Source organism: Sinocyclocheilus grahami, unplaced genomic scaffold (genome assembly GCF_001515645.1).
Source record: "Sinocyclocheilus grahami isolate Dianchi unplaced genomic scaffold, SAMN03320097.WGS_v1.1 scaffold52.1, whole genome shotgun sequence".
Classification (NCBI taxonomy): domain Eukaryota; kingdom Metazoa; phylum Chordata; class Actinopteri; order Cypriniformes; family Cyprinidae; genus Sinocyclocheilus; species Sinocyclocheilus grahami.
In genome coordinates, this window is record NW_015505231.1 from 2,144,144 (window position 1) to 2,171,643 (window position 27,500).

The 27,500-nt window shown below is 37.6% G+C and overlaps 1 protein-coding gene across 1 annotated transcript in view; it reads right to left on the bottom strand.

Annotated features, from left to right (window-relative positions):
• Positions 1-27,500, bottom strand: part of pcxb (pyruvate carboxylase b) — a 215,090-nt gene that overhangs the window by 33,230 nt on the left and 154,360 nt on the right. Inside the window, exons 11-17 of the mRNA XM_016269466.1 lie at positions 20,659-20,803; positions 20,448-20,537; positions 14,771-14,992; positions 14,454-14,610; positions 13,735-13,975; positions 13,145-13,394; positions 3,012-3,256 (exon numbers count right to left, since the gene is read on the bottom strand). Coding sequence (XP_016124952.1) covers positions 3,012-3,256; positions 13,145-13,394; positions 13,735-13,975; positions 14,454-14,610; positions 14,771-14,992; positions 20,448-20,537; positions 20,659-20,803 — 1,350 coding nt within the window. The remainder of the gene's footprint in view (positions 1-3,011; positions 3,257-13,144; positions 13,395-13,734; positions 13,976-14,453; positions 14,611-14,770; positions 14,993-20,447; positions 20,538-20,658; positions 20,804-27,500) is intronic.

Here is a 27,500-nt window from a genome sequence, read left to right on the forward strand (position 1 = left end):
GTACCCACTGTATATATATATATATATATATATTTTTTTTTTTTTTTGGGGGGTAAACACCTGGTGCAAAATACATGTAAAATCCTTTTTTTCTTTTTAGTAAAGACCAGAAGTCACTCAAAACTTAAACAACCAATGTAGTAAGCTGTAGTAAGTTACCATCTGAATATGTACAGGTGCATCTCAATAAATTAGAATGTCGTGGAAAAGTTCATTTATTTCAGAAATTCAACTCAAATTTTTGTTGAGATTGGTGGGTTTTTGTAAAATGTGAGCCAAAATCATCACAATTAAAAGAACCAAAGACTTAAACTACTTCAGTCTGTGTACATTAAATTTATTTAATACACGAGTTTCACAATTTGAGTTGAATTACTGAAATACATTAACTTTTTCATGACATTCTAATTTATTGAGATGCACCTGTAATATTACATATAACATAATACTTTTTAAAACAGTAGACTTTAAACAGTATATACTGTCCATTACAAGGCTGTCACTGCCATAGAAAATATCTGAAAATTCAGAATGGTGGCTGATCAATGATCAATTCTTAAATATGCATGTTGGTCTGTAGCTCAACAGGATTGTCGGAATCCAAAAGAAAGCATGTTTCTGGTGAAAGATTCAAATTATGAAGATGCCGCCCTCAGTTACTGAGAAATCCTTCAATTTCTGCCTTGACTTGGAATAGAGAGAAAAATCAATGAGTTGTTAATTAAGTAGAGGATTTGTTAAGTACCCAGACACAATGCAAAACTCGGTCAGGCCAAGTCACTGTAATGAAGGCTGTCGGGGAAAAGTGTTATAAGATGAGACTGAGACAGGATTAAGAGGGGATCAAACACACACACACACACACACGCAGAGTAATCCTCATGCCTGTCAGTGTCTCCTCTTACTGCTTTTCTGACGTACTGTAATCCTTCTGTGTACATCTCAGTTGCTCTCTGTTTCTGTCTCTCAGTCTTTGCTTCCTCTCTCTCTCTCTCACACACACACACACACACACGCACACACACACACACACACACACAGGTCTAGAAGTGTTTACGCTCTCCTGTGTTATTGTGCAGGGTATCGCCGGCTAACTGACAGGGTACATCTGTTTGGCCATCGGCATGGACAGCGAGTGCTTTGAACTCAAGACATTCGCTCTGTTTTTCTTTCTCACTATTTGCTACCTCTCTCTCTCTCACACACACACACACACACACACGCACACACACACACACACACACAGGTCTAGAAGTGTTTACGCTCTCCTGTGTTATTGTGCAGGGTATCGCCGGCTAACTGACAGGGTACATCTGTTTGGCCATCGGCATGGACAGCGAGTGCTTTGAACTCAAGAGAACGGTTTGTGTGTGTCAGTGCTTGCTGCTGCTTCAAAAGAAACAGATTTAGAGGAGTATGTGTACTTGTGTGCTGGTGTGTGTCTCAGCAAACCGAATAGCAAGAAAGAGCAAGACATGAAGGTTGTGTTCAGAACCGAAAACTAGCATAATGCTTATTGTGCAAAATATACACTATGCTGCCTAATATTTCGATATTTTTAAATATAGATTTTTTAAATGTTTTTTGAAAGAAGTCTATTGTGCTCACCAAGGCTGCATTTATTTGATTAAAAATCTAATAAAAACAGTAAAATTGTGAAATATTATTATAATTTCAAATAACTGATTTCAGTTTTAATATTTTTAAATGTAATTTATTCCTGGGTTGGCAAAGCCATATTTTCAGCAGCCATTACTCCTTTATTACTTTCTTTAGTGTTACATGATCATTCAGAAATAATTTTACTATGCTGATTTGGTGCTCAAGTAATATGATGAATGCTGAAAACAGTTATTTAAGTGCTATATAATTTTTTTTTTCAGGATTCTAGCATTTATTTGAAACAAATGTTTTGTTTTAATGGAAAAGTCTGTACTGTCACTTTCCCTTTAACTTTTGGCAAATAACAAAAATTTTGCCCTACCATTTGGTGAAGGATATCACTCTTGGTTCATTCATCCTACCAAAAATGGTTTTAAACGGCACATTCTGGCAAATGTAGTAGGCCATCAAGGTATTCCGTGCATTAAGAAAATGCACATACTGTACAAAGTATAAATAATGCATAAGGCTACTACTTTGCTATTCTGAACATAACCTGGCAGAGAGAGAGAGATGGCAACAGCAAAAGGAATATAAATGGAGTATCACCACAAGATCCCAAAGTCCAGCCAATTTCCCCCCAACCCATGAACTAAATTGAAGAGAGATGGCGTGGGAAAAAAAAAGAGTGTGAATTGAATAACAATCACATGCAGATAGACTGTAGGTAAACAGAAACTTATTTTAGGAGAATCCCAATAATTGATTGCACTGAGTGGAAGACTGAAGCAAGCGATGCCAGACACATTTCAGCTGATTGGTTAATTTGGCTTTAGAGGGCAGAGTGCAGCACAGCAGAAGCCAACATTGGCAGGTGACACTGACTGCTGGTATCAGATTATGAGACTGATCGTCTGATAACCAGAACACTGTTCACACTGTACCTGTGACACAAAGCGGCAGAACTTGTTCTTATGTTAGCCAAAGAGATGCTGGACGATTGCAGAACGTCAGCTCATCATGTTGAATGAGAACTCTACATCCAGAATCTGTACTATGCCTTGTTTCTAAAATAACTTTGTAATATGTATTTATTTAAATTTGAACTGAGGAAAGAATGAAGTGTGCTTGTGATTAAATTATTTTGTTTCCATTTTGGGTACACTGCAGCAAATTTTTATGTTTTAAGTTAATTGCTAGGTTTGAATCAACAGGGACAAGAGCTTCGACTATATACTTGTGGAATATAAATGACAGCAAATCTAATAGAAAAGAAAGAAGTCACTTTATTCTCTGGCCTTCAAGGACACTCTTCAGTATGTGAAACAGGGGAGGAGGAGAGAGAAAGAAACAAAAAGAAAGAGTGGGTGACACATTTGGAATCAAAATTAGATTTTTGGAGGTCTTACTTTGATAAGGTCTCCCAGCAGCTTGTTGGCTTCGGCGTAGGCTTTCTTCACCTCTTTGAACTTGTTACCGAGACCCATGCTGTGGGCCTGGAAGTGTAGGTTGGTGTACTGGCCCCCTGGGATCTCATTTTCATAAACATCTGCATTACCAGACTTCATTGTGGCGGTGCAGTCGAAGGGAGTGTACAGACCACGAGCCACTTCCCAGTACTCGCTGTAGTCAAAGACTCTGTCCAGAGAAACACCTGCATGGCAGGAGAAGTGTGTTACAAATGCAGAAAATTTACTGTAGGATAATAAGAGATACGGCTTCATACAAACTTTTTGCACCTACTTATCTATCAGAGCTGCTAACTGAGTATCAGAGTGGAAGAAATTTGAGATCATCAACTAAAAATTTACTTAAATTTTTTTCTTTGCGGCAGTAGCGCCAAGACTTTGGAATAGCTTACCTTTACATGTCAGGGATACTGACTCTGTACATGTTTTCAAAGTACAGCTAAAGACATTTGTTTGCTATGGCGTATTCTTCTTGTTGATAATTTTTGCATTATTATTATTATTGTTGTTGTTGTTTTAGGTGATTTTTTCTTTTCTTTATTTGATTTGTATATTGAGATGGTGTAAAGCACATTGGTCAACATGCGTTGACATTGACATTAAAGTCAGCATGAAACGGAAGTTGCGATTGTCTTTTCTTCTCTACTGTGACGTATATCCGAGTGAACCAGCATCTGAAATGACAGGGCGGGACTTGATTTCGTCCTTTGGGAATTGATTGGATCGTTGGAAGCTGGGGCATTGCTAACAAAATGCAGATCTGAATGCCAGTTTGCAGTTAGTGGTGGGGGATTTCTCTCCACTGGCTTCACAGCCAACACCCAAGCATGAAAAAATGTTTTATTTATTAAGGATGACGACGACGATCAACGGCACAAAACATGCCTAGAGAGTGAGAGAGAGAGAGAGAGAGAGAGAGAGACTGCCTGAATGACTGAGCGCGTCCTCCATCAGGTTAAGTCATATGAGTGAAAAAAATTTCATTGTGACTTTAAGGCTTCACATAAGACACCAATTTAAATTTTAACTACACTACCCATGATTCTGCAGAGAAATATCGACCAATCAGAAAACTGGTGAACAAAACGTGCCAATACTTCTCTGCAGTGACTGCTTACTCCCATCAATTATGAAAATTAACCATGGTTTTACTACAAATAAACACAGTTTTTACCCAAAAAACATGGTTACTATGGTTAAACCATGGTAAACAAAGTAATCATGGTTTTGCTACACTAATCATAGTTTAATCATGGTATTTGTGGTAAAAAAAATATACATTTTACTTTCTGTCTGAATTTCAAACATACATTTTCTACAAATCAAAGTGTGTAGTGTCATGCTTTCCCTCAAAGCTGGTTTATTTGTGTCATGAAGAAAAAAAAAATCTATATTTCATATCGGTTTATTTATTTATTTGATAAGTAGCCATATAATTAGCAGGGAAATGTACAGGCAGCCAGAAAGTGTGATCATTGCCCCTACGCAGAGCACGGGTCTGTATTGACTGTAGATTATCCTTTATGTAGTCTTAGTGTAGGCTGTTTATAAGCACCAAGCAATGAAACAATCAAAAATCATTCAAATGATGTACAGGTCACAGTTTTGGCCATAAACATTATTTAACCATACTACTACTCCATATTCATAATATGAATTTAATATTCACATAGATTGTGACATGAGATTGCCTTTTCAAATCTGTTTAACAAGATACAGTGACTGCTCAGAGTAATTAGTCATCACTTAAGTCTTTAAAACCTAGGAAATACATACATACATACATATATATATATTAAAAATGGGAACGATTGGGCTGAAAGTATTAATTTAGTGACATTAATCACCCTGTTCTTTCATTTGCATTTAAGTGGTAGTGTTGGTAGCTCTTTCTTCCTCTTTTTTGCTGGTGACATTTGACTGATAGAGACTGTTGTCCTAATCTGACACATCTCAAAACACACCATCAATCCATCAATAAAGGCCCTGCATAAAGTCAGGCTGTAATAATCAATGTGGATTTAATTAAGCCTGATGCCACAAGAGTCATCTTTCCAGTTTCCAGGCCACACACACACACACACACTTTTTATTTTTAACACACACACACACACACACACTTTTTATTTTTAACACGCTTGTATGTCATCAGTGAGAAGCTCCCTGCTATTAATGCTCCTGCTGGGTTTGCGTCACTCCAACAGATAATAGTAACCAGTCCATTAAGTGAAGTCAGTGTACATTGTGTGCTGTACTCAATGTACTACAGTAGATAAATGTCCCTAAATGCCTCTAAAATTAATGTGTTTATGAATGTGTATTTGTAGTGTGTATGTATATGTGCTTGCATGAGCTATAAATGATAATACAATTTTCTGATGGGCAGATTATTTTTTGCAGCGTACAGAGCTTTGCTTTGGGCTGTCATAGAGACGAGCGTGATTTCTCAGGGCACCTATTTCAGTGATATCTGTCAGGTAATAGGGATATTCAATGCATGATATTCTAAAAAATGCTTACAGCAGATTTAAGACAAGATTCTCAAACAAAGTATGCCATTCACTTGCAGACCAAGGTGGTTGCCTGGTCTCCCAGTGTGGCAAAGCCTGGTTATTCTGGTCTGTTTGGATGGTTTTAGAGTGGTTTTGGGTACTTTCAGCTAGGAGAGCAGTTGGCCAACCAGCTAATTTAACACCCACTTGGATCAGGCTGGCAGTATAGGAGATAAAGCTTAAAATAATGTCAGATTGTAAAATAAAGTTGCATTGTGAGATGAAAAATCATGCTGTAAGATATAAAGTTGCATTGTGAGATGAAAAATCATGCTGTAAGATATAAAGTCACACTCTGAGATACCAAATCACACGGAGACAAAGTCATTATTGGGAGATATAAAGTTGCAATAAAAAAGTAGCAATTATGAGATACAAATTTGTATGCAAAGTCAGAAACAGGCTTCTGCATGGGAGTCCAGTTAAGTAGCTAAGATCAGCAAACACTGGTTTGAGATGTTTTTCCAGCAGGGAAAACACACAACAGCACAATTATATGACATAATTCTATACTTGGTGTGCTCTGAGTTCTGAACTAAGCAAAACTAAGCTAAGTGTTGCATTTTGTGTTGAGCTCTGAGGTCAGAACAGTTTGTTCATATAATGCACGACATTGCAAAGAATTTGTGTGTGTGTGTGTGAGAGAGAGAGAGTGAAGACAAAGCAGAGATCTTTTTAAAAGTGAACATAAAGGGCTTGCAGAGGGATAAAAGGTTTGATTGTGAAAGTGAGTCCAAACTTTCCACTGAGAATTGAGAGATGCAGAGAAAAAGTGACAGATGGGGAATGAAAGAGAAGTGTTAGTGGAAGCAGTGGGCTTGAAGACTGCATGGAAATACATGGAAATTGAAGAAAATTAACTTACAGATACAGTATAGAAGGACAAAAACAAAACAAACATATAGGGACAGATGAGTGTAGGCGAAAGAGAATGGGCAAAATCTGGAAATAAAGGAAAAGATTAGAATAAGTGAACAAAAACGCCTAAAGGAAGAAAAATGGAGGGACATAATATTTGAGAGACTAGAAGTGTGTTAGAAAGGAAACGAGAAAAGAGAAGAAAGAAGAAACACAAATCAATAGCAGGGCAGCTGGATGGGGCAATGCAGAAATAAATGTAAATAAAATAAAATAAAAACTAAACTAACAAACTAACAACAAATCAACACAAGACATGTGTAAGAGGCTTTGGCAAGTGTGGGGTACAACAAATGTGTGTCCAGCATTAATAACAAACTGTTCTAATGGCTGATGCAGAGACAGTGAGCTAAAGCTTTACCTGTGCTAGCTTGCTACACTGGCAACTAAATTAACCAGTGCAATACACTAGAGAGAACACCAATGACAGTAAGAGAGAGTGATGAGAGGGAATGAGGGATCTTCAAGAAACTAGAGGTCTTCCATGACCAATTACCTCAACAGATGTGCTCATGAATAAAAAACTGTGTACTTAAACAAACACACATGCTTAGGTGGTAGAAAAGCACAAAATATATATGGCATGTATATATCTATACTCAATTCTAATCTCACACATTTTTTTGCATTTTCCATTTTTCTTTTTCCATTTTTGGACGGGTCATATATATAGTGTACTAATGTAGTTAGCTGTTTGAAAGGTAAACCTTAAAAAGATTAAAAATAAATAAATAAAGAGAAATAACTTTAAATTAATCTGTCATTATGTGTCTATACATTCAGTTGAATGTCTGGGCCTATTGCATTGTCTCTGGCACTGTTTAATAAAATATAAAACATAATATATAACAAAAATAATTTCACTATATTAAATTAAAATGAATGACATCTGTTCCGATTGACACAACCATTTGCATGCTTTTTCTTCTTCTCTTTTTTAATAGAGATTTGCTCTTTCAGTCAAATGCCCAGAGCCAAAGCTTTAAACTACGGTTTGGTGGCATTCATGAACGGACTGTTTTTCAAAGCAACTGTATATAACTAAATGAATGTATAAATGTACAGCAGAGGAAGAATCTGGAAATGGTTATTTTGTCGTATTTATACATACACACACAATCTACTAAATTTTCTTGCAACACTGCAGATCTGCAGCTTTAGAGTTTGTGTTCTAAGAGGGCACAGCGTGACATAGCAATCTTCGATTGGCCACACGTCTTCAAATGATATGAATTTGCAGGTCAGAGTGCATCAAAGTGGAACTTTAGAACGCAGTGAAATGCACAACTTCTTTGCACAATCTTGCATTTACAGACTCAAGCATTCACATGCGTATGAATGGAATTCAATGGAATGAAAAGTGTACTGTGCTCGCACCTTAACTGGGGTAACCATGGTATTTTTTCTTTTGTATAAGTGCCATCTATGTCAGAGAGTGGAATTGCATTTTCATTCAGCCCATCAGCGTTGTTTTATGCACCAATCAGAACGGACAAATTGTATCTGAAAACTGGAACTAATTTGTGTGCCAAATATGTGTTGGTGTGAACAGACCTTTAAGGTTTGTGCCCTTTAGCTCTAAGATTTAAAGGGGTCATATTATGCAATTTCAAATTTTCCTTTCTCTTTGGAGTGTTACAAGCTGTTTGTGCATAGATAAGATCCCTAAAGTTGCAAAGACTAAAGTCTCAACCCCAAAGAGATATTCTTTATAAAAGTTAAGACTCGTCCACGCCCTCCTAAAACGCCTCGTTTAAACACGCCCCCCCACATGTCTACATCACTGTGTGGGAAGATTTGCATAGCACCGCCCAAATGTTCAAGCAAAGAAAGGCGGCGTAACTTTATTGTTGCTGCCACCGCCGCCACCATGTTGTGAAGACGCCGTGTGTTTCGTTGCGAAAACGAAAATACTTTGTTTGGCCTTCCAAAAGAGGACACAACTAGAAATCAGTGGTTAAATTGTATTTACAACACTGTTCCATAACCGTTCAACCCAAATATTCAGATGTGTGCAGCAAACGCGAGTTTTGAGCAGTGTAGAGTAGCACTTGTTGTTTGTCGTTTCTCCAATCACAAATGCAGACATGGTTTTATGTTTATCCGGCGCTATACGCAACGCAACGCGTAAAACGACAGTATAAGTCATTATATTATGTTATATTATTATATTATATTAATTATGTCCCCACTAGATGCAACAAATTCCTCGTTTGTAATGGGTTTTATTGGTGTTGTCTCATCACGCCGGGACACGGCATCACAGTATGGTAAGTGGCGTAACATTTCCGTCACACGCTTGAGGTATTCAGCCAATCACAACGCACTGGATACCTGGCCAATCAGCGTACACCTCGCTTTTCAGAATGATGAGCTTTGTAAAAATCGACGCATTTCAGAAAGGCGGGGCATAGAGGTAATACTGTACATTATGTGGAAAATTATGTGTTTTTTGAACCTTAAACCGCATAAACACATTGCATTACACCAAATACACAACATAATGTTCTTTTTAGCAGCATCATATGACCCCTTTAAAGGTCAGGATATAAACCTGCACAATCTGTGTTGCTGACATGAATGATACTGCAAACTGTGTAGTTTTTACACAGTAGAAAATGTTCGGCTTTCACCTAGTCACACACTTCTCTCTATTAACTAACGATTAGCAATGACTTTTCCCTCAATAAACTCCTAATTTGCTGCTTATTAATAGTAAGGTAGTTATTAAGTTTAGGGTTAGGGTGGATTAAGGGATCTAAAATCTGGTATTGCAGAATAAGGCACTAATAGTGTTTTATAAGTACTTAAAGCAGCTAATGTGCTAGTAACATTCATGCTAATACGCAGTGTTGGGAAGGTTACTTTGGAAATATAATAGGTTACAGATTACAAGTTGCCTTATTTAAAATGTAATAAGTAGAGTAATTCCAATTACTTTATTAATGTAACTGATTACATTTGATAATAAACATTTTGTAATTTGATTACTTTTCTAATTTTAAATTTAAATTTTTTTTCTAAACTTTTTAATCTGTTAATCATTTTGAAACATTTAAAGCAGGCAGGGTTAACAGTACAGTAGTACTCAACACTGATTACTGTCAGACTTTCAAAACTCTTCATTACTTGAATTAGGATTATAATAATTAAATTTTAAAGCACAGCCACCACAAAACCAGACTTTAGCACCTCTTTTTACTTTGAGATTCTTTCTGAGATTAAATACAGATTTAAAATCATAAGATATAGTTTAATAGCTATGATACGTTTTTTTTAATCAAATCTTTGCCCAACTATGATAGGAAACACTGGCTTCTAACAATGCCTTGCATTGTTTACATTGGTGTCTGATATTTTAAAGCAGTCAATGCAATTTAGGAAAGAAATCAACCAAATCTGTATGTGTGTGAAAATATTCAGATGTAACCCCCTTTGCAATTGTTAACATTTTCATAAGTAACTGCAACTTAATTACATATATTTTTCTCAGCAATTGCAACAGATTACAGTTACATTTATTTTGCATTTAAATTACGTTAAAGCAATAAGCCCCAAGAAGCCGTGGTTTACAGTGAATTTATAACAGCTAAGGGGCATTGTCGCGGAGTGCCTAAAACCCCCTTAGCTGTTAAAAATTCACTGTAAACCACGGCTTCACAGGGCTTATTGCTTTTATAAAACGGTTATTCCATATACATAGTAAGGTTTCACAGAATAAAAAGTGCAAATACAAATCCAGCAAATAAAGTGTAATGATATAAATTAAAAAAAGGTATTCTTCCACCAATCAATGTAGTTCCTCAGCAACAGTTGTGGTTCCAACAAAGTGGTTGCCAAGTAGGGCTGTCGCGGTGAGGGAATTTCCCTTGCGGTAATTTTGAGTGACACAATAGCGAGGTATGCGGTATTATCGCCATACACACACACATATATATATATATAATCTGTGTGTTTATGTGTTACAATCTAACTAACGAGGTCATATGCAGAAACCAACTACACGTTCAAAAACGCTGATTCATTCATTCAAAGAGAGACCAATGAAACACGCTGTTGAAATCATTTTAACTTTGAGCGCCACTTTAGAAGGCTCAGCTGACCAGACAGAGATTTCACTTTCCTTGAACATGACAACCTATTTTCACAAATATATATGACTCGGCCTGGAGGACAGACACAAGTAATCGCACGCGCTCAGTCGATCTCTCTCTCATTCACTGTCTGTTTATAGGCTTGTTAAGTGCAAATCTACGAAGCCTCTGTACAAATCAGCATGGTACACATTATGTTATCATTACTAACTTGTTTAATATTCAGTCCACATGCATGAAGTGTAAAACGAGAAGGGCATAACCTTACGAAAAAAGAAAACACGCAAAAATCACGGTTGCTGCGGTTCTTGCATTCCTCTGCGGTTTGCTCTTCAATAGTGCGGTATTGCGATATTGCGGTTATCGCGACAGCCCTATTGCCAAGCAACACACAGAAGTAAACAAAGGTGTATGTTTGTAGTGTCATTTACAACAGCTTCGAACACGGCTCAACCAATCAGAATCAAGGACCGGAACTATCCGTTTTTATAAAACTCTGTTACATGTAACTAGTCACCCTCCAACACTGCTAATAAGCAACTAATTAATAGTGAGATTCTCACTATTATACACTATTATAGAATAGTGAGAGGTCCCCAAACTAAAATGTTTCCACTATTCCATTAACTTACAATGTAAGATGTACTCCAGCCATATCTAGTGCTTTTCTGATGTAAGTCTATAAGCAACCACCTCAACAACCCCAGCTACTGCATAGCGATGCTCCTGGCAAGCACCCAGAACACCCTAGCAGCCGCATAGCAACGTTCTGGCAACCACCCAGAACTTGCATTGTGGTGGCTATGTTTGTATGAAAATTTTTTTGGGGGTGGGGGGTATGGTATCTCAGTGTTTAAAGAGAGATATTGACAGATTATTGTGTATGGTGTGGCTACATGAGAGATTGTTCAATAACATAAGATTATACTCTGGAGAATTTGAAACTGAAGTGCAGCGGCCATTATCTATCACCTCTGTCTCAGAGGTACCATATTTGGGGGACAGAAGAGGGGGAGAGAGGGAGGGAAAGGCTGGGAAGAGGAGCTATGATTTAACTGACGGTAATGAAGTGGAGGAAGGGGAAATAAATGTGTAAGTGCAGTTAAAAAGAAAATGGGGGAGAGGAATGGGAAGATTCTCTACCTCTCTTTTCTTCTCTGTCATTAGTCTTTGTCCAAGGTGTGTCAACACATTCCTCTGTTTGCTACAGTAGGCCTTTTATTTAACATGCCTCTCAGAATATGGCAATTATCACACTCGCACGGACAGTACAGCACACATGCACACAACTGTATAAAAGTACAAATGTATTGATATATGACGACAACCCCTACTGGGTCCCTTGATTAATGAGCTTAGCGACTTGACTAATTAGACATCATTAATCAATTGAGCCTGCCTGCAACTTAGGCAACATTAAACTGATCATGGGCAGCTTGTTGAATTAAACTGCACATGTACTGACCTAGGCCAGAAACACACTTTATGTAAACATAAAAGTGTGGACCAAAAGTCACATGTTGTTCAAGAACACAGCATATCTGAATGATTTCTGAAGGGTCATGTGACACTGAAGACTAGAAAAATGTGTTCATGTGTAAAAAGTAATTTGCGGTTATCACAGTTCAACTATAGTAACCATAGTTTTTTGGTTTTATTTGTGGTAAAACCATAGTTAATTTTCTTAAGGGAATAACTGCTAAAAATTCAGCTTTGTCATGATAACAATAAATTACATTTTAAAATGCATTTAAAATAGAAAACATTTTTTTCTTGATTGCAATAATTACACAATGTTACTGTTTTCACTGTATTTTTATCACAACACTGAAAAATCTCGCTGACCCCAAACTTTTGAAAGTTATTTTATATAAATACATTTTTTATATTTTAAAGTTTTTTTGTTTTTTTTTTACTTTATTTGACACAAGGAGAGACAGGTGATAGGAGCGGAGAGACTAGAACAGGAATGAAAAAGTCCTCAAGTCAAACTTGGGTCCCCTGAAGCATTGATATGTCAAGAGCTCTGCCCACTAGCCTATGGCTCTGACTCTTTTTTTAAAGCTGAACTGCTATTAAATACTTTCAGATGAAATGCAGTGGATAAAGATGTCAGAGTGCATGTCTACATAGTCCAAGAACTAAACAATAGCGCAGATGGAATAAATGTTTAAAGATAAATCGTAAATCATAACCCATATGTCATATACAATATCTTAAGCCACTTTTAGTGACTTTTAGTGCTTTACATATCTATTGCTATTAGGGGGATTTTCTCAGTCAGTTCGCAAAAATTTTAACAGGAATCCATGCAATTGGGAGTTTAGCTTTAGGGCAAAAAAGTTCCCCCACAGATTTTGCTTGTGTTCAAGTTGCAACAGAAAGGTGCCATGTTGAAAGTGACTTCTGTGAGAACAGAGCTTCATGCATCACTACACTATTGAAAATTGAGCTTTTTTGCCTGTGAAACATCTATCAAATTTTTTTTACATGTTTCTTGTCCACTCACCAGTATCAAGTTTGGTTCCTTTGGTGCAGGCTACGATGGCACCCATGCTTGGTTGAGAGGTCATGCCTGCCATGGAGTCCACTGCTACATCCACTATATCTGCACCTGCTTGTGCACAGGCTAACATTGCCGCGACTCCCGCACCTGCAGTATCGTGAGTGTGAACATGGATAGGGACATCAGGGAAATGGTCACGCAGTGCTCCAATCATTAAACGGCTGGCTTCGGGCTTCAGCAGGCCAGCCATGTCCTGGAAGAAAAAAGAGCAGAGCTGCTTTTAACCACTCAAGTGCACCCCACAGAAAAGAAAACCACATTATGACGATCACTGTCATTACAGCGGCTCAACAAAGAAAAAGAGAGAAGAAACCGAAATAACAGAGTGAGAATGAGTATTACTGTCAATGTCTTCAGTCATTACACCCTTGAGTAACTGCCAAACACAGCTGAAAATATCATGCTATAAGAGTCCTGACACAAAAAACAGCGGTTATATTAGCAAATCCTTCACCTCTGCCTCTGTGAATGTGAAACATATGATTGTCAGGCCAATTCTGTGTACGTGTTTTTTCCTTGTACACGTGATCTACCTTAATAGCCAGTATGTGTGTTCCAGCCTTAACTAGCTCATTGGCCAGCTTCAGATAGTACTCCAGTGAGTATTTCTGTCTCATGGGGTCAGACACGTCTCCCGTGTAAGAAATAGCCGCCTCCACCACGCCTCCAGCCGCCCCTGCTGCTTCCATCCCCAAAAGCATGTTGGGAATATAATTCAAGGAGTCAAAAACACGAAAGATATCCATTCCATTCTCTTTGGCTACCTCGCAGAATCTAGAGAAAGAGAAAGTGAAGATAAATGGAAATAAGGTTGTCAGCTCTGCACTACAGGCAACTCCTTCAAAACTGACATTTATGGTTTATAAGAGTAAAGAGAGACATTTGTGTGAATGCACATTCAAGTCAAGCCATTGACATCAGACATTTTAATGCTTGCCAGAATATGATGTACTTCCAACAGTTATCATCAGATGTTGCTTTTACTATGGAATGTGGAAATTCTAAGAAACTCATTGCTATGACAAAGTGTGGTTGCTAAGATGTGCTGAGAGGTTTTTAGCATGTTGATATGCAGCTGATAATGAGTTCTGAGAGAATTTTACTGTGGTGCTATGTAGTTGTTAGGGGTATGATACATCTATGTCCAATGTATTGCACAAATGAATATGAGCATCTTTACCAAATTAGTACAACTTGGGAGATTACTGGTGCATTTGTTACATTTGTGAGCAAACTTAGCCTATAATCTCACTTGAAAACTGCATTATCAGGGTAGTTTGTGTATCCCACAGCATTGGCTCCACGTAGCAGCATCTGAAATGGGACATTGGGAATCAGAGCTCGGAGCTCCTGAAGTCTCCTCCACGGACATTCCCACAGAAAACGCATTGCTACATCAAATGTAGCTCCTAGAGAAAGCAATAGAGATATTAAGGTAATGTCAAAGACGTCAAGTGTTCCCCATTAAGTCAAAACATCTAAAAAAAAATGGTTTAATTAATTAGCTCCTTCGGCATGACTGTATGTGTCTTAAGAAATGACTGAAGACTATGTGAATATGTCACATGCCTCCCCAGTTCTCCAGGCTGAAGAGATTATTGAAGTTGTGGCTCACGAATGGAGCAATCTTCTTGAGGTCGTGTGTCCTGACACGAGTGGCCAGCAGGGACTGGTGGGCATCTCTGAAGGTAGTGTCCATCAGTAGAAGACCCTGGTGCTGTCGAATTGCCCGTGCAAAACCCTCAGGACCCTCCTTCAACAGGACCTCACGGAAGCCAATGGGCGGCTCACCTGGAAAGAAGAAAAAAATATTTGTGTATGCAGCACACACATAAAGCCACCTGACCAACTCAGAACATCTTGATAAAAGTAGGGGGCTATTAGGGGTGTACAATACAGTATTTACCAAAAATACCAAACTCAATACTTTGTGGGATTTGGTCAATTACAACAATAACAATCACCAGTAAGTGCTGGGAATTCACTAGATGAGTGAGTCATTGAGGCATTCATGCAACTGTTTCATTCATAAGGCTGAATCACTCAGGAACAAAGCAAGTGACTGTCTTTATGAAAGAATCATTGAATTATTGACTCACCCAAATAATTAAAAACTGTTGATTTATTTATTCAATAAAAAGCTGGTGTGTGTTGCTTGGAAATTTATAACTGCTATTTTAGACCATTTAAGTTGCAGAACCAACTCACACATTTTAAATGACAATTACAATAGCATCACAGATACATATCGTACACTCCTAGGGACTGTATTTACTATTTATCTACCATTAACTACTGACAGTCTTTGACAAACAGCTGACGTTGCAGTAATCTGACTGCTTCTCATTGTGAGCTTTGAAACAGGTGATCAATTAAATGAGTGCCACTGACACCTCTCACTGATTCCCTGTCATGCATCGTCTCGTTTTGGCAGCCAATCAAAGTAAACTCTAAATAAGAACAGGAACACCACACAAACGTTTGCTGAGGAGAACAGGAAGAAAGTGATGTGCTGAATAGTTTAAACCAGACCACATTTCTCTGCTAAACCTAAGCATTGTTTCTCTGCCTGGAGCTCACAGGTCAGTGCCAAAGCTACGAGAACACCTGCCAACCAACAGACAATGGGAAATTCCTACTATTTATAGGTTTCAGATTTGGCAGTTTGAGGGGCCATTAACCCAGCAAGAAGGTGGTGGTACTGTTAACTTCCATTACAAACAAAGTCGGACATACCGACTTTCTCCATTAATGCAAATGAGGCAAACACATAAAAACTAGAAAAACTGGGTGGGTTGCTAGCTTATTCAAGCGAAAATCAAATCAAATCACGCTGTCCAATGAGAGAGGGAGTATGAGATAAAAAAGGACGGGGGAGACCAATGATAGAAGTGCAGTAAGTAAGACATTGATGCATAGATTTGCATATTTCAAGGCATAAATACACCCACATGTGAGTTTAAATGTATGTGCTGTTGTGAGAATTTATGGAACGCTGGCGGCCATATGAAAGGAAAGATGAAGGCCAAAGCCTATTTATCGCTCATTGTGTGTCTGAAACGCATATGCAACACACACAATGCAGAGGAGCATCGCAGGAGGCTTGGGGTACACCTACCACAGATGTGACCTACTTACACAGACACAGTCATATAGACCTTTTCCATACAACCACCTACATACACAACACATATTTGGTCCAATTGTGCAGGGGGATGATTTTGTACATGCTCGGCAAACTACAGCCAGTCCCACTGAGAACGGCAAGAAAGTGGGGAAACTTTTTTTTGGATATGCATACTTGCATGCATACAATCCATCAAGGGTCCTTTGGGAATAATTTTATACATCATGTTCAACAAACAAGAAAAAAGGTATGCCAATGAGAACAGGAGAAAATTGGCTAAATTAATTGCACACACATAGGCATACACATATCTATCCCTTAGGAATCTCTCTCACACACACAGAGGGAGTGTGGTATGCGGCTCACACACACACCTAAACCCCTGTAATGAGATTTCTAATGTGGCCGGATCCCTCTTTCATTTGAAAGAGGGAAGGAGAGAAGGGAAGGATTAAAGCTGCATTATCACACTCTCGTTCATCCACAGAGAGAGAGAAAAGAGAGAGAAGACAGTGGGGGGAGTGCTGCCAATGTTTATGGTAGTTATAAACAAGAGTATGAATTCCACAAACATAATGTTCCTGTGGCTCAGTGGTAGAGCATTGCGTTAGCAGCGCAAAAGGTCGTGGGTCCGATTCCCAGGGAACACACACACTGGTAAAAAATGTATAGCCTGAACGCACTGTAAGTCACTTTGGATAAAAGCGTCTGCTAAATGCATAAATTATTATTAATTATTAAATTAAATTATCTGTTGTGGTACACTTTTGATGTGGCAGGTGTGTCCGTAACCTGAGACATGTGTGTGCAATATTGGGGAGTAAAACTAAACTAAACTAAAACTAAAAAGAACTAAAAATTATCTAAAAGGAACAATGACACTAAATTAAACAGATAGTTTAGCCAAAAATAAAAATTATTCATTTAGTCTTATTTAATTTAGACTTTCATTCATGTAAACACACAAAAAACGGTCATATGTTTAGTTTGGGGACCAGTTCTCAATATTAATTAACTATTAACTACGACTTTTGCCTCAATAAACTTGCTTATCAATAGTTAGTAAAGTAGTTGTTAAGTTTACGTATGGGTAGGATTAAAGGATCTTGTCCTTGTCCTTGTCCAAATCTTGTCATAATTAGGCATTAATATGTGCTTTATAAGTACTAATAAACATCCAATATTATAGTAATATATGTGCTAATAAGCAACTACTTAATAGTGAGAATTGGTCCCTAAAGTAAAGTGTTATTTAAATTTGGTTATTTTTGTTAAGTGTTATGGTTTCAGAATTGCATCCTTCCTAAAGGATGCAAAAACACTGTAAAAGTCTTATGAAAGCAGTCCACATGACTTACTGTATGTTGTGTTCTGAAGTCGTATGAAAGCTTTGTCTGAAGAACAGGCTGAATAAAAAGTCTTTATTCACCGAAAAGATGAACTCACAAGAAAAGAAGCAAAGTGTGGTTCATTTACTTTGATTCTCAAGGTTAACCTAATGGCTAATGATCTGGATGCAACAGTGAACAGCTCAATAGAAGGGAGAAGTATTGGTGGATAATCACTGACATTTGTGTCTCTTCCTCACATAGAACTATTGTAGGGATTCTAAATACTGTACTTAGAATATAGTGCACAGGTAGGGCTGGGCGATAAATCGATAACGGTAATTATCACGATATAACTTTTCTCGATAAAACGATATGAAGAATTCGATAGATGTTTGATATAGTGTTCATGAGCCAAAAGCGGAACGAAAGAGGCTCAAGGTTCAAAACAGCAGCGCAGCGAAAGTTTACCAGCAGATGCCTGACGAGTCTTGGTCACGCGAGCACTAAACAGCGCTGTGAGATCCAGTGTGAAGCGCTTGAGTTTAGCGAACAACACAAATGACTCGCTGATTTAAACTAGTTTAAAGGCAGATTAAACAGCGCTGACAAACAGGAAAAACACTGTGTGCAACGATACAGCCAAAAGGCTTTTCAATCTATAAATCGCCATCATTTAGGCTACCATGCATTTACAGTAACACTAACTGCACTATGGTATTGTGTCAGAAATGTGGGTGTTTGTATCGAATTTTATTATATTATTAATGTAGACATGTATTAAATGTATTAAAGGAGTAATGGAATATAATTGCAGTATTTTTGTGATTAAGCTATAGCATGTGTGCATTTAGCCTGATACTAAATGTTTTTAGACTACTGTTTTTCATACAAATACCTAAAAGTCATATAGTTATTTATCATGATCTAAATGTATGCTACTATGGAAGACCAATGATTAATAAAAAAAACTGAGGTTGAAATTTTTACTGAGGTAAAAATGAGGTTGCTACAATTTTTACAGATGTTACTGATTTTGATTGTGAACAAAAATGTACATCTGCATCCTAACTCAAGCTACTACTATTATCAAATGTGCAATTATAAGAGACAAAAAACTAATATTATTATTAATATTATCAAGCAACACAAACCTATTTCTTGATTTGAAACAATATCACATTCAGAACATGCAGAAACTAAGAAATAAATGTTTCTACTAAGATATTTATTTTGTTAAGGAAAATGAATAGTCTGGTTTCTACAACTATTTGGAGCAAAAATCTGGCTTTAAACTTGAAAGAAATAAAGATTTGACATTTATTGTCATAATTATCGATATCGACTGATATGAAAAAAAAATATTGTGATAATTTCTTTGGCCATATCACCCAGCTCTATGCACAGGTCATATGGACCCCTTTAATGATGCTTTTATGGTGCTTGTTCACCCTTTCTGAAGCTTAAAAGGGTCATTGGATGCCCATTTTCCACAAGTTGATATGATTCTTTAGGGTCTTAATGAAAAGTCTGTAACATAGCTTGGTTAAAATTTCTCAATGGTAGTGTAAAACAACACTGTTTTTACCCTGTCTACAGCAAGCTGTTTTATTGCATGTCACTTTAAATGCAAATGAGCTCTACTCACCCCGCCGCTCTCTGAGAGACGGTAAACTTTAGCCGCATTCATTGTGAAACTTGCTAATTAGCACATTATTAGGAAAGGCGATTTGCAAAGATTCATTAAAAAACCTTACACTCACTTCTTGTGGAGGTGAAGCTGGATCACGAATGATTTGTGCGAAGATAGGCGCATTTAGGTAGATCGGGGGCGCATTCCCTTCAGAAACAAACGTAATCCTCTGCATCTTCGGCGGCTCTGATGTCGGGAGTAAATGACGACTGCTATGTTCATTATTACATACAAAAACAAAACACCTCAATCGCTTAGGAGTTATTCTTGTCTACATCTGCTCCGGCGGTGAAACAATGGCGGACTGATGACAGCTCACTCAGGGTGGGTCTAAGGTAAGACACCAGTCCAGTCTGTGCTGGAACGCTATTGTCAATCAAACTATCGTGGGAGGGGCCTGTCTGTGTGACGCCATCTGAGATCAGCTCGATTTGAGAAAGGGGAAATGATTTAACCAGATAAAAAAAAAAAACACTGGGTGGCTGTTTTTCATTATAGGGTGGTTGTGTACACACACTGCCAACACACATTTCAGTTCAAACAACTTGTAAAAGTGCATGTCGCATCCCCTTTAAAAGCTCCACTCTTCATGCATTGAAAATGCAATGTAAAAACATGCGCAGGCAACACACTCTAATATCACTCTAATGACAATTTTTAACTGTAAGAACACACTCTAATATCACTCTAATGACAATTTTTTACTGTTTTACTTTTTGCAGAATTGGTTGCGGATACTTATGAATTTGCATGATCTCATTTGTATGTTGTTGTACAATCTGCTTACGTCCCACTGAGGTTTTTGGTTTGGAGCTTCATGTGTATTTTTTTGTTTTGTTTTTGTACAAATCTACGGAAGTTCTAAGCGGCCATGCATTATTTTTTTTCCCCTTCTTGTTTTCTCGTTATAATGACTTATTTTCTCGTTATCAGATAGCATGAATTAATATAAAATCAGCAACTCTTAAAATAGTTACATTTTCTCATGAGATTAGTTGGACCGGAACATTCTTTAAAACTTTTCCTATAAAGAATCATTTGTAACCTAGAGTTTCAAAATAGTATGTGTGTGTGTGTGTGTGTGTGTGTGCATCATACCCAGAGAAACAGAAGGAACAACTGGATCAACAGATGAGGATTTGGCTTTCACTGGAATAGGAGTCATGGGTCCATTTACCATTATGTGACCTGTGGAGAAAAACAGCAGATGTTTAAACAAATGCACTCACATACATTTTAGGCTATCACAGGTGCGAAACAATGATGAATGCACACACACACACACACACACACACACACACACACTGACCCAGATAGTGCAGGAGTTTCTGGGCTCTGTTCTGTGTAGGTTTGAGGTTGAAAAGTTTCTGGTTCTCATCAATAAACTGGGTGTCAACTGTGGCGTACAGGAACTGGCTATTGCTCAATACATTCTGCAGGAAGGGGATATTAGTCTGAAAGAAAGAGAGAGATATTTAGATAATCAACTGACAGGTCACAACACATGCAATTATTCAATATTTGTATGGCATTAGGAAACAGACCAAGTTATTGTAAATTCCAAATATTAATTATCCCAGGAAAAATGTGAGTAGTCCTTGCATTTGCAAAACTGGCAATTGCTATGTTGCTAAGATGTTCTGAGTGCAATTATGCAGTTGCTATGGTGTTTCTATACAGTCATTAAGTTGTTCTGAGTGGTTTTACAATGTGGTTGCTAGTGTGTTGCTATATAGTCACTAAGTTGTGCTGAGTGGCTTTAGAGCAGGGATGTGCAATTCTGGTCCCGTAGAGTTTAGTTTCATCCCTAATCAAATACATATGCCTGTAATCCAAGTAATCCTGAAGACTTTGGTTAGATTTCCAGGACAGTGGTCCTCCATGATTTTTTTTATCCTGTTTTATTATTTTATCCATCTAATCCTAAGTATCTCAATATATAAATGATATATAAGTATATAAATCATTATATTTTCCTTAACAAACACCAATTATGATAACAAATAAACAAACAGATACAAAGCAAAACATTATTGTGATGCTATAACAAAGAACAAAGCATCAAGATCAACTGGGGCCCATAATTGTCCACTTCATTGGCAGCATTGTTTAGTACTCTCATAGGCCGTGGGAAGTTTGCATTGTAATCTGTATTGTCTGAAAGCACTCGGTTCTTTGCTGATGGCGTCTATAAATGCATTAGCGTTTCAGACAGCTGCAGTTCAGGCCATAACAGAGCTCCTGCACTGGAATAGGCCCCTAGACTGCAGCTATCAAAACAGCAGTGCATACCGCTCACTGCACCAATAAACACTGTTTTAGCATACGCAATGGAGCATGAGACAGGAATGTGTCGTATGACAGAAAGAAACAAGTGCAAAGCAAGTGCAGAAAAGAGATGGGGGTTTGTGTGTATTTTTATGTGACATACAGTACAGAAAGAGATCTAGAGAGTGTAAAGGGACTACATGAGAGACAGAAGATGATGTCAAAGTAAGAATATAAAAAAAGATCCTGTGGTAAAAAGAGCAATGATGTTAGATCTGAATTCAATCCCTTTCAGAGCTGACTACACTGACTGACAATTTGTCTCTACTATGTTGCCAGTATTCCTGCAAACACACACAGGGATGCCCTCAACTCACATATGTCACACACTGTGTTCTACAAAGGGATCAAAACCCAATTACTAAGCAAAACTAGAGAGAAAATAAGGGATTTCTCAAGAGGATTCCAATAGAAGCTGAGGAGTTAATGGTGGATTTAATGCAGTTTTCCCTCCTATTCCTCTCCTGCTTGGACCTAATGTGATGAGTGATGAACAGTTATGAAAAGAACAGTTTGAGAGAACACAGATGAAGTGCTAAGGAAAGATCCGAAAAGTCCTGGATGAGAGAAGAAATCAGAAAATCAGTTTTACTGGTCCTGTACATGTATGTTGCAGAAGAGAATAGTTTGGTTGAGATAAAGAAAACAATGTCTTTCTTTTCATGTCATTCTTGCTTTAATTTGGCTGTCGTTCACTCCTGTCAAGCCCTGCAGGGTCAAATTTAGCCTCTGTCTTTGCTTTTTTGGCCTCATTTAACAGATCAGCTTTCACAGCGGTCTTATCTCTCTATTTCTCTCAAATTGTTTTTTGTTTTATCATGTCCGTCTTTTGATAGAGAAGCCTCTCATTTCTCTATGCTTCTTGGTCTTCATTATTTTTGCTCCTTGATTTTATTCCAGTACATTCCCCTGAATTCAGTTTGGTTCAACTGATTATTTCTGATCATACAGTTTGGTTCAACATGACTCAGTTCGCCTCATTACCCTTGATTGAATTAACTTATTATTCCTAGTCTTTGATTCCGTAATTTCGGTTTGACTCAATTCAGTTTATTCAGATTATTCTTATCAGTTCTTATTCAATTCAGTATGGTTCAACTCTTTATTCCTGAGCATTGGTTAAATTTAGTTTGATACAACTCAGTTGAGTTCAGTTTGAATCAATTTGACTTATTATTCCAGATAACTGATTCACTGCCATTCAGTTCTGTTCAGTTTAACTCTGCACACAGAGCTCATCAAATATGGTAAACACGGAAACGCAACACTATTGAAAACAACCTCATTGGTTCTTGCAAATGTTTGAACATGCATGAGCTTCCGTATTTAATGTTTTGATATATGTGCACTGATCAGTGTTTATATGTGAGGGAAAAAAATCATCACACAAAGCAAACATGTCTCTTCAGAAGATTGGATTAAACCACTCAATTCATATGGATTACTTTTTTATGATTGAGCTTGTGCATATGTATGTAAGTGTATGCAATGAAAGATATATTCTAATAATTAGAAAGAAAACTTGAGCACATGTTATAATCTCCAGATAATTAAGAAATTCAAGAGATGTCTCACAACTTGCTGAAGTCTATTATTTCCAGCTGTCCATCTGTTCTGTGTTCAGGAACCAAAGCCAAAAACCGACTGATATTAGAGAGAAAAATAACAAATTGAGCAACATCAAAGGCAGATCTGACCCCATCTTATACAAACTCTCTCTCTCTCTCACACACTAAATGTTAGATAAACTGAATATTTGTTAAGCACTTCAAACTTCCAAACAGCCCTGGGGCAAAATGTGCCTATTTCAAACAGGTCTGTGACTGTCCACAATCTATTTATTTGCACAAAGAGCATCACACACATACAAACAAATAAACAAATTACCATGAATTCGCTCAATTCTATGCAGAATAAAGGTCTGAGACAGTTTAATGAAAGGCCTTTATTTGTCTGTCTAGCGGGGTGTGACAAAGCAAAGTATAGTCCTGTCAGCGTAACTGACATCTGTTCAAGAACAAACATGGTTCTTGAAAAAAAATATGCACAACCAAAACACACATACACATTCTTCCTGAATGTGTGAAGCCATTAGTGCATGAATAGAGGCCTGTCAAGTAATCCATCGTTCCATCCATCCATCTGTCTCTCTCTCTCTTTCTACTAAACTGCAAAAGCGTATTAACAGAGATGGTAAGCAGACAACAACATTCGCCAATGCAACAAACTTTCAGTGCAAAGCAAACGCTGCATTTCTGCCATGCGCTGTCCGTGGTGCTGAACAGAGTTTGTGTGCACGAGGCAAAACAAGCAAGAGTTTGATGGGAAGCATGGCACTGTCTCTGTGATTAATTTTTGATTCGTATGTGTTATGGCAATGGTGTGAGTTAGGGCTGTGAAAAAAATTAGAATTTCGAATATTTGTCGAATTTAAAATAAAAATCCACATTCATTTTAGTTGTGCATTAAGGAGGCAGCCTTATCAGTGGCGCACGAGATGCGATGACGATGTAAGTGTCGTTACATTATAATGTTCTTGTTAGCCTATCACAGTTACTCATTGCGTGGTTTGCCAAGCTTTACTTTGTGGCTCGCATGGCATCAAATAATACGATGATATGATTGTGCAGTCAATACAGATATTTCATAAAAACATTAAAAACAAGCAGGGCTATAACATAACCCATAAAAAAAACTCACAACATGTCTACCCCGGACGTGAGTGGCGCGATCCAACAAAAGACAATAGAACCCAGTGATGTTGTCTACACTGAATGCGGCGCGATGCGATGCGATGCGATCCCCATCAGTAAACTGATGCCTCGTTCTATTTATGACGAACTATACTGACACTACGTTCAGAAGATTTGCAACTGTTGCTTTGTCACATCGTGTAGACAGACTTTTAGCGCAGCGGGGCGTGGCACGACACGACAACTGTTGCATCCGGTGTAGACACGGTCAGACACTCTCTGCTCTATTACAAATCTTTTATATAAAAAATTAAAATAACTAAAACAGCGGCATTACAAGATGGAAATATAGACAAAAAATATATTTACACTTGCTCTGTCCTACGTCCATGACACTCCTGACTTAGTTTTAATCTAAATAGTTCTTAACGCCGAATGTGCACTTGGATGGTTAGATACAAGATGGGCTAGTATAAAAAAATTTAATAACTTAAGTCCTTCAAGCATTAAGGTAATCCTACTTTTTTTTAAAATCATCTTGTCTCAGTTACAAATCTGACTGGTAAATGATAAAGAATGATAGCCCATTTTGTATTGCATTGCATTGCATATCAGGGATGACAGATTGATAAAACTGTTTGTGACTGGATGCTATTTATGACTGGATGTAACTTTTGATACTTCGCAGTAAACGTGGCTCTCTGATTGACTTTGTCCTATCAGTGCGGCTCCCATGAAAAAAATAGTGAAGCCACTAGATGCGGAGCTGCTTCGTTGTTCATTAAAAATATTGCGGAAAAAGAGAACATCAATGCGGAGAAGATCTTGTTTACATCAAAACTGAAACAAAGCCGTTCACACAGAACACATATTTCGCACATTTTCTAGAGGGTCATCTATCACCGTTGCACTCGCATCTCGCACAAAGGAACCGCATGTTTAGAAAGCCATGTAAAATTAATGCAAGTTTAACTTTGAAAAAACATATATCGAGACTTTATGGCGGGGTTTTTTCCCCATCCCACTGCATCTCATGTTCTTAAATGAAAAATGTACTCTGTGTGATTGGCTTTCCGCCCTTTGTATTAAACTATGCATACATACATGATGCTGTTTTGTTTATAGTTGTTTAAGCAACTTAATTAATTATAATTGGTTTATAAACATTATTTTAAACATTACAACTTTTTTTCACAGATAGTCGTTATCTTATGCTTTGAATAAACGTGCATTAGTAATATTTTGCTCGATGCACCCTCTTGTGGCCTCAGAGGAGAAGCCAAAAGCTATTCTTCACCATAACTGAAATTATGCATTTTGATAACATTTAAGTACAAAATTCGATTTTAGTTTTTCAGCCATTTTGACAGCCCTAGTGTGAATGTGCTATGACTAAACGTGTGTGAGGATGGGGGAGGAACTAAATATAGAAGAACACAAAACACACACAATGCTCTCTCAGACAGTAGGGTGGGGTGGGGGTGGAGGCCCTTCTGCATAGTGTGAAAATAAATATTAGCTGAATAATATGGGTTTTTCAATGGCTTAATACAAAACCCAATACAGCCGCTCCAACATTATTAGGACACATAAGCCACTTTTACAAATGTATAAATGTCTTTGCAGTAGATGAAGACATCGTTAGGGATGCACCATATAGCAATACCATATAAGTCATTAGCTGATATTAGGGACTTTGTTTTTATTATCATATCATATTATTTTATTGATTTTGGTTAATACTGGATGTTTAATTGTGTACACTCATCTCTGCTTTTTCATTTTAAAGCCATCTAATGCTTTTAAACAGGTACATTTCCTACACTGTTTTTTTGACTTGGTTGCCTTTTTGAATGATTCATTGTGTTAATAATGTTGCTCTAATAGTTATGGATACAAGCTGTCAGAATTAGCACACCTTGCATCGCACACACACACACACACACACACACACACACACACACAACGGACACACAATTTGCATGCTGACAGACCCCCAACTGCAAAATCCTTTAATCCCTTACAACCATCTTTTTTTTGTGTCCTGAAGAGACACATAAGTTATTCAGTTCTAAGTATGAGATATTTGTCTTCCTTTTCCTGAGGTGAGCGTGAGGCATACTCTGCTTTCATGTAGGGATCTGCAGGGCCCCGGCGTACAATGGGCCCTCTGTGAGGCTCCTCTGTTGTGCAATGGTGAGAGGTAGAAAAGGCCTCCATTCTGCTCTGCACCAGGACTTGGTGCTAAAACCCTGCAATTCTCTTTATTTATGGTTGTATATTAAGGACAGCTAATCGAAGATGAATGATGCAAAATTGACATTTCCCATAAAATCAGACTAACAGCTTGAAAAACTATTATTATAAGCTTACCATTGTGAATCAAGGTAAGGCAAGTAGGCACAAGGCGAGTTCTGAACACTGATTTTTTTATGTACTTCCTCAATAATTGATTTTTTTTGTTAATTTTTAACCATATAATCTTTTATACTGCAGCTTTAATGAAATTACTTCAGACACAAAGTATGTTGAAGTAACTCTTCTGTTCATTAGACACAGTTTATTGGCTAATGCAGACAATTTCATGTAATCTAAATATTGTCAGATTAATCCACCTGTCCACTATATAACTAAGAAAAACAAGTGTAACAATGAGGACAAAGATGTGGAAGGAGTGCTGGTTTTCAGTAGTGTTACACTCCACTGCATTCTCTAATCAACTGAACAAATGAGGTGTGTCACATCTGAATAGTCTTCATTTCTAATAAACCTCATACACAATAAACACACATATGCATACCTGCACAAGCTGCTTTCCTGGGATGGTTACATGGATGTTGTATATTTATTATTTGTCTGGAGTGTTGATGTGTTGTTGACGTGTGAGTCTGTTTTTAGTGGCATGTGTGTGTAAATGTGTTTGAGTGTTGTGCGGTATTGGTTTGTGCTTGCTAGAACGTGGCCACCATTTTCAATATCATTATGGAAATAAACCAGCCAACAGATATTGTGAAATGTTTTTTAAAATGAAAAATGACACCAATGAAAATATAAAACTCTCTCTTAAGATAACACCATTACATATTCTCTCCCTCTCTTTCTCTCTCTCTCTCTCATTACTCGGTGAGTG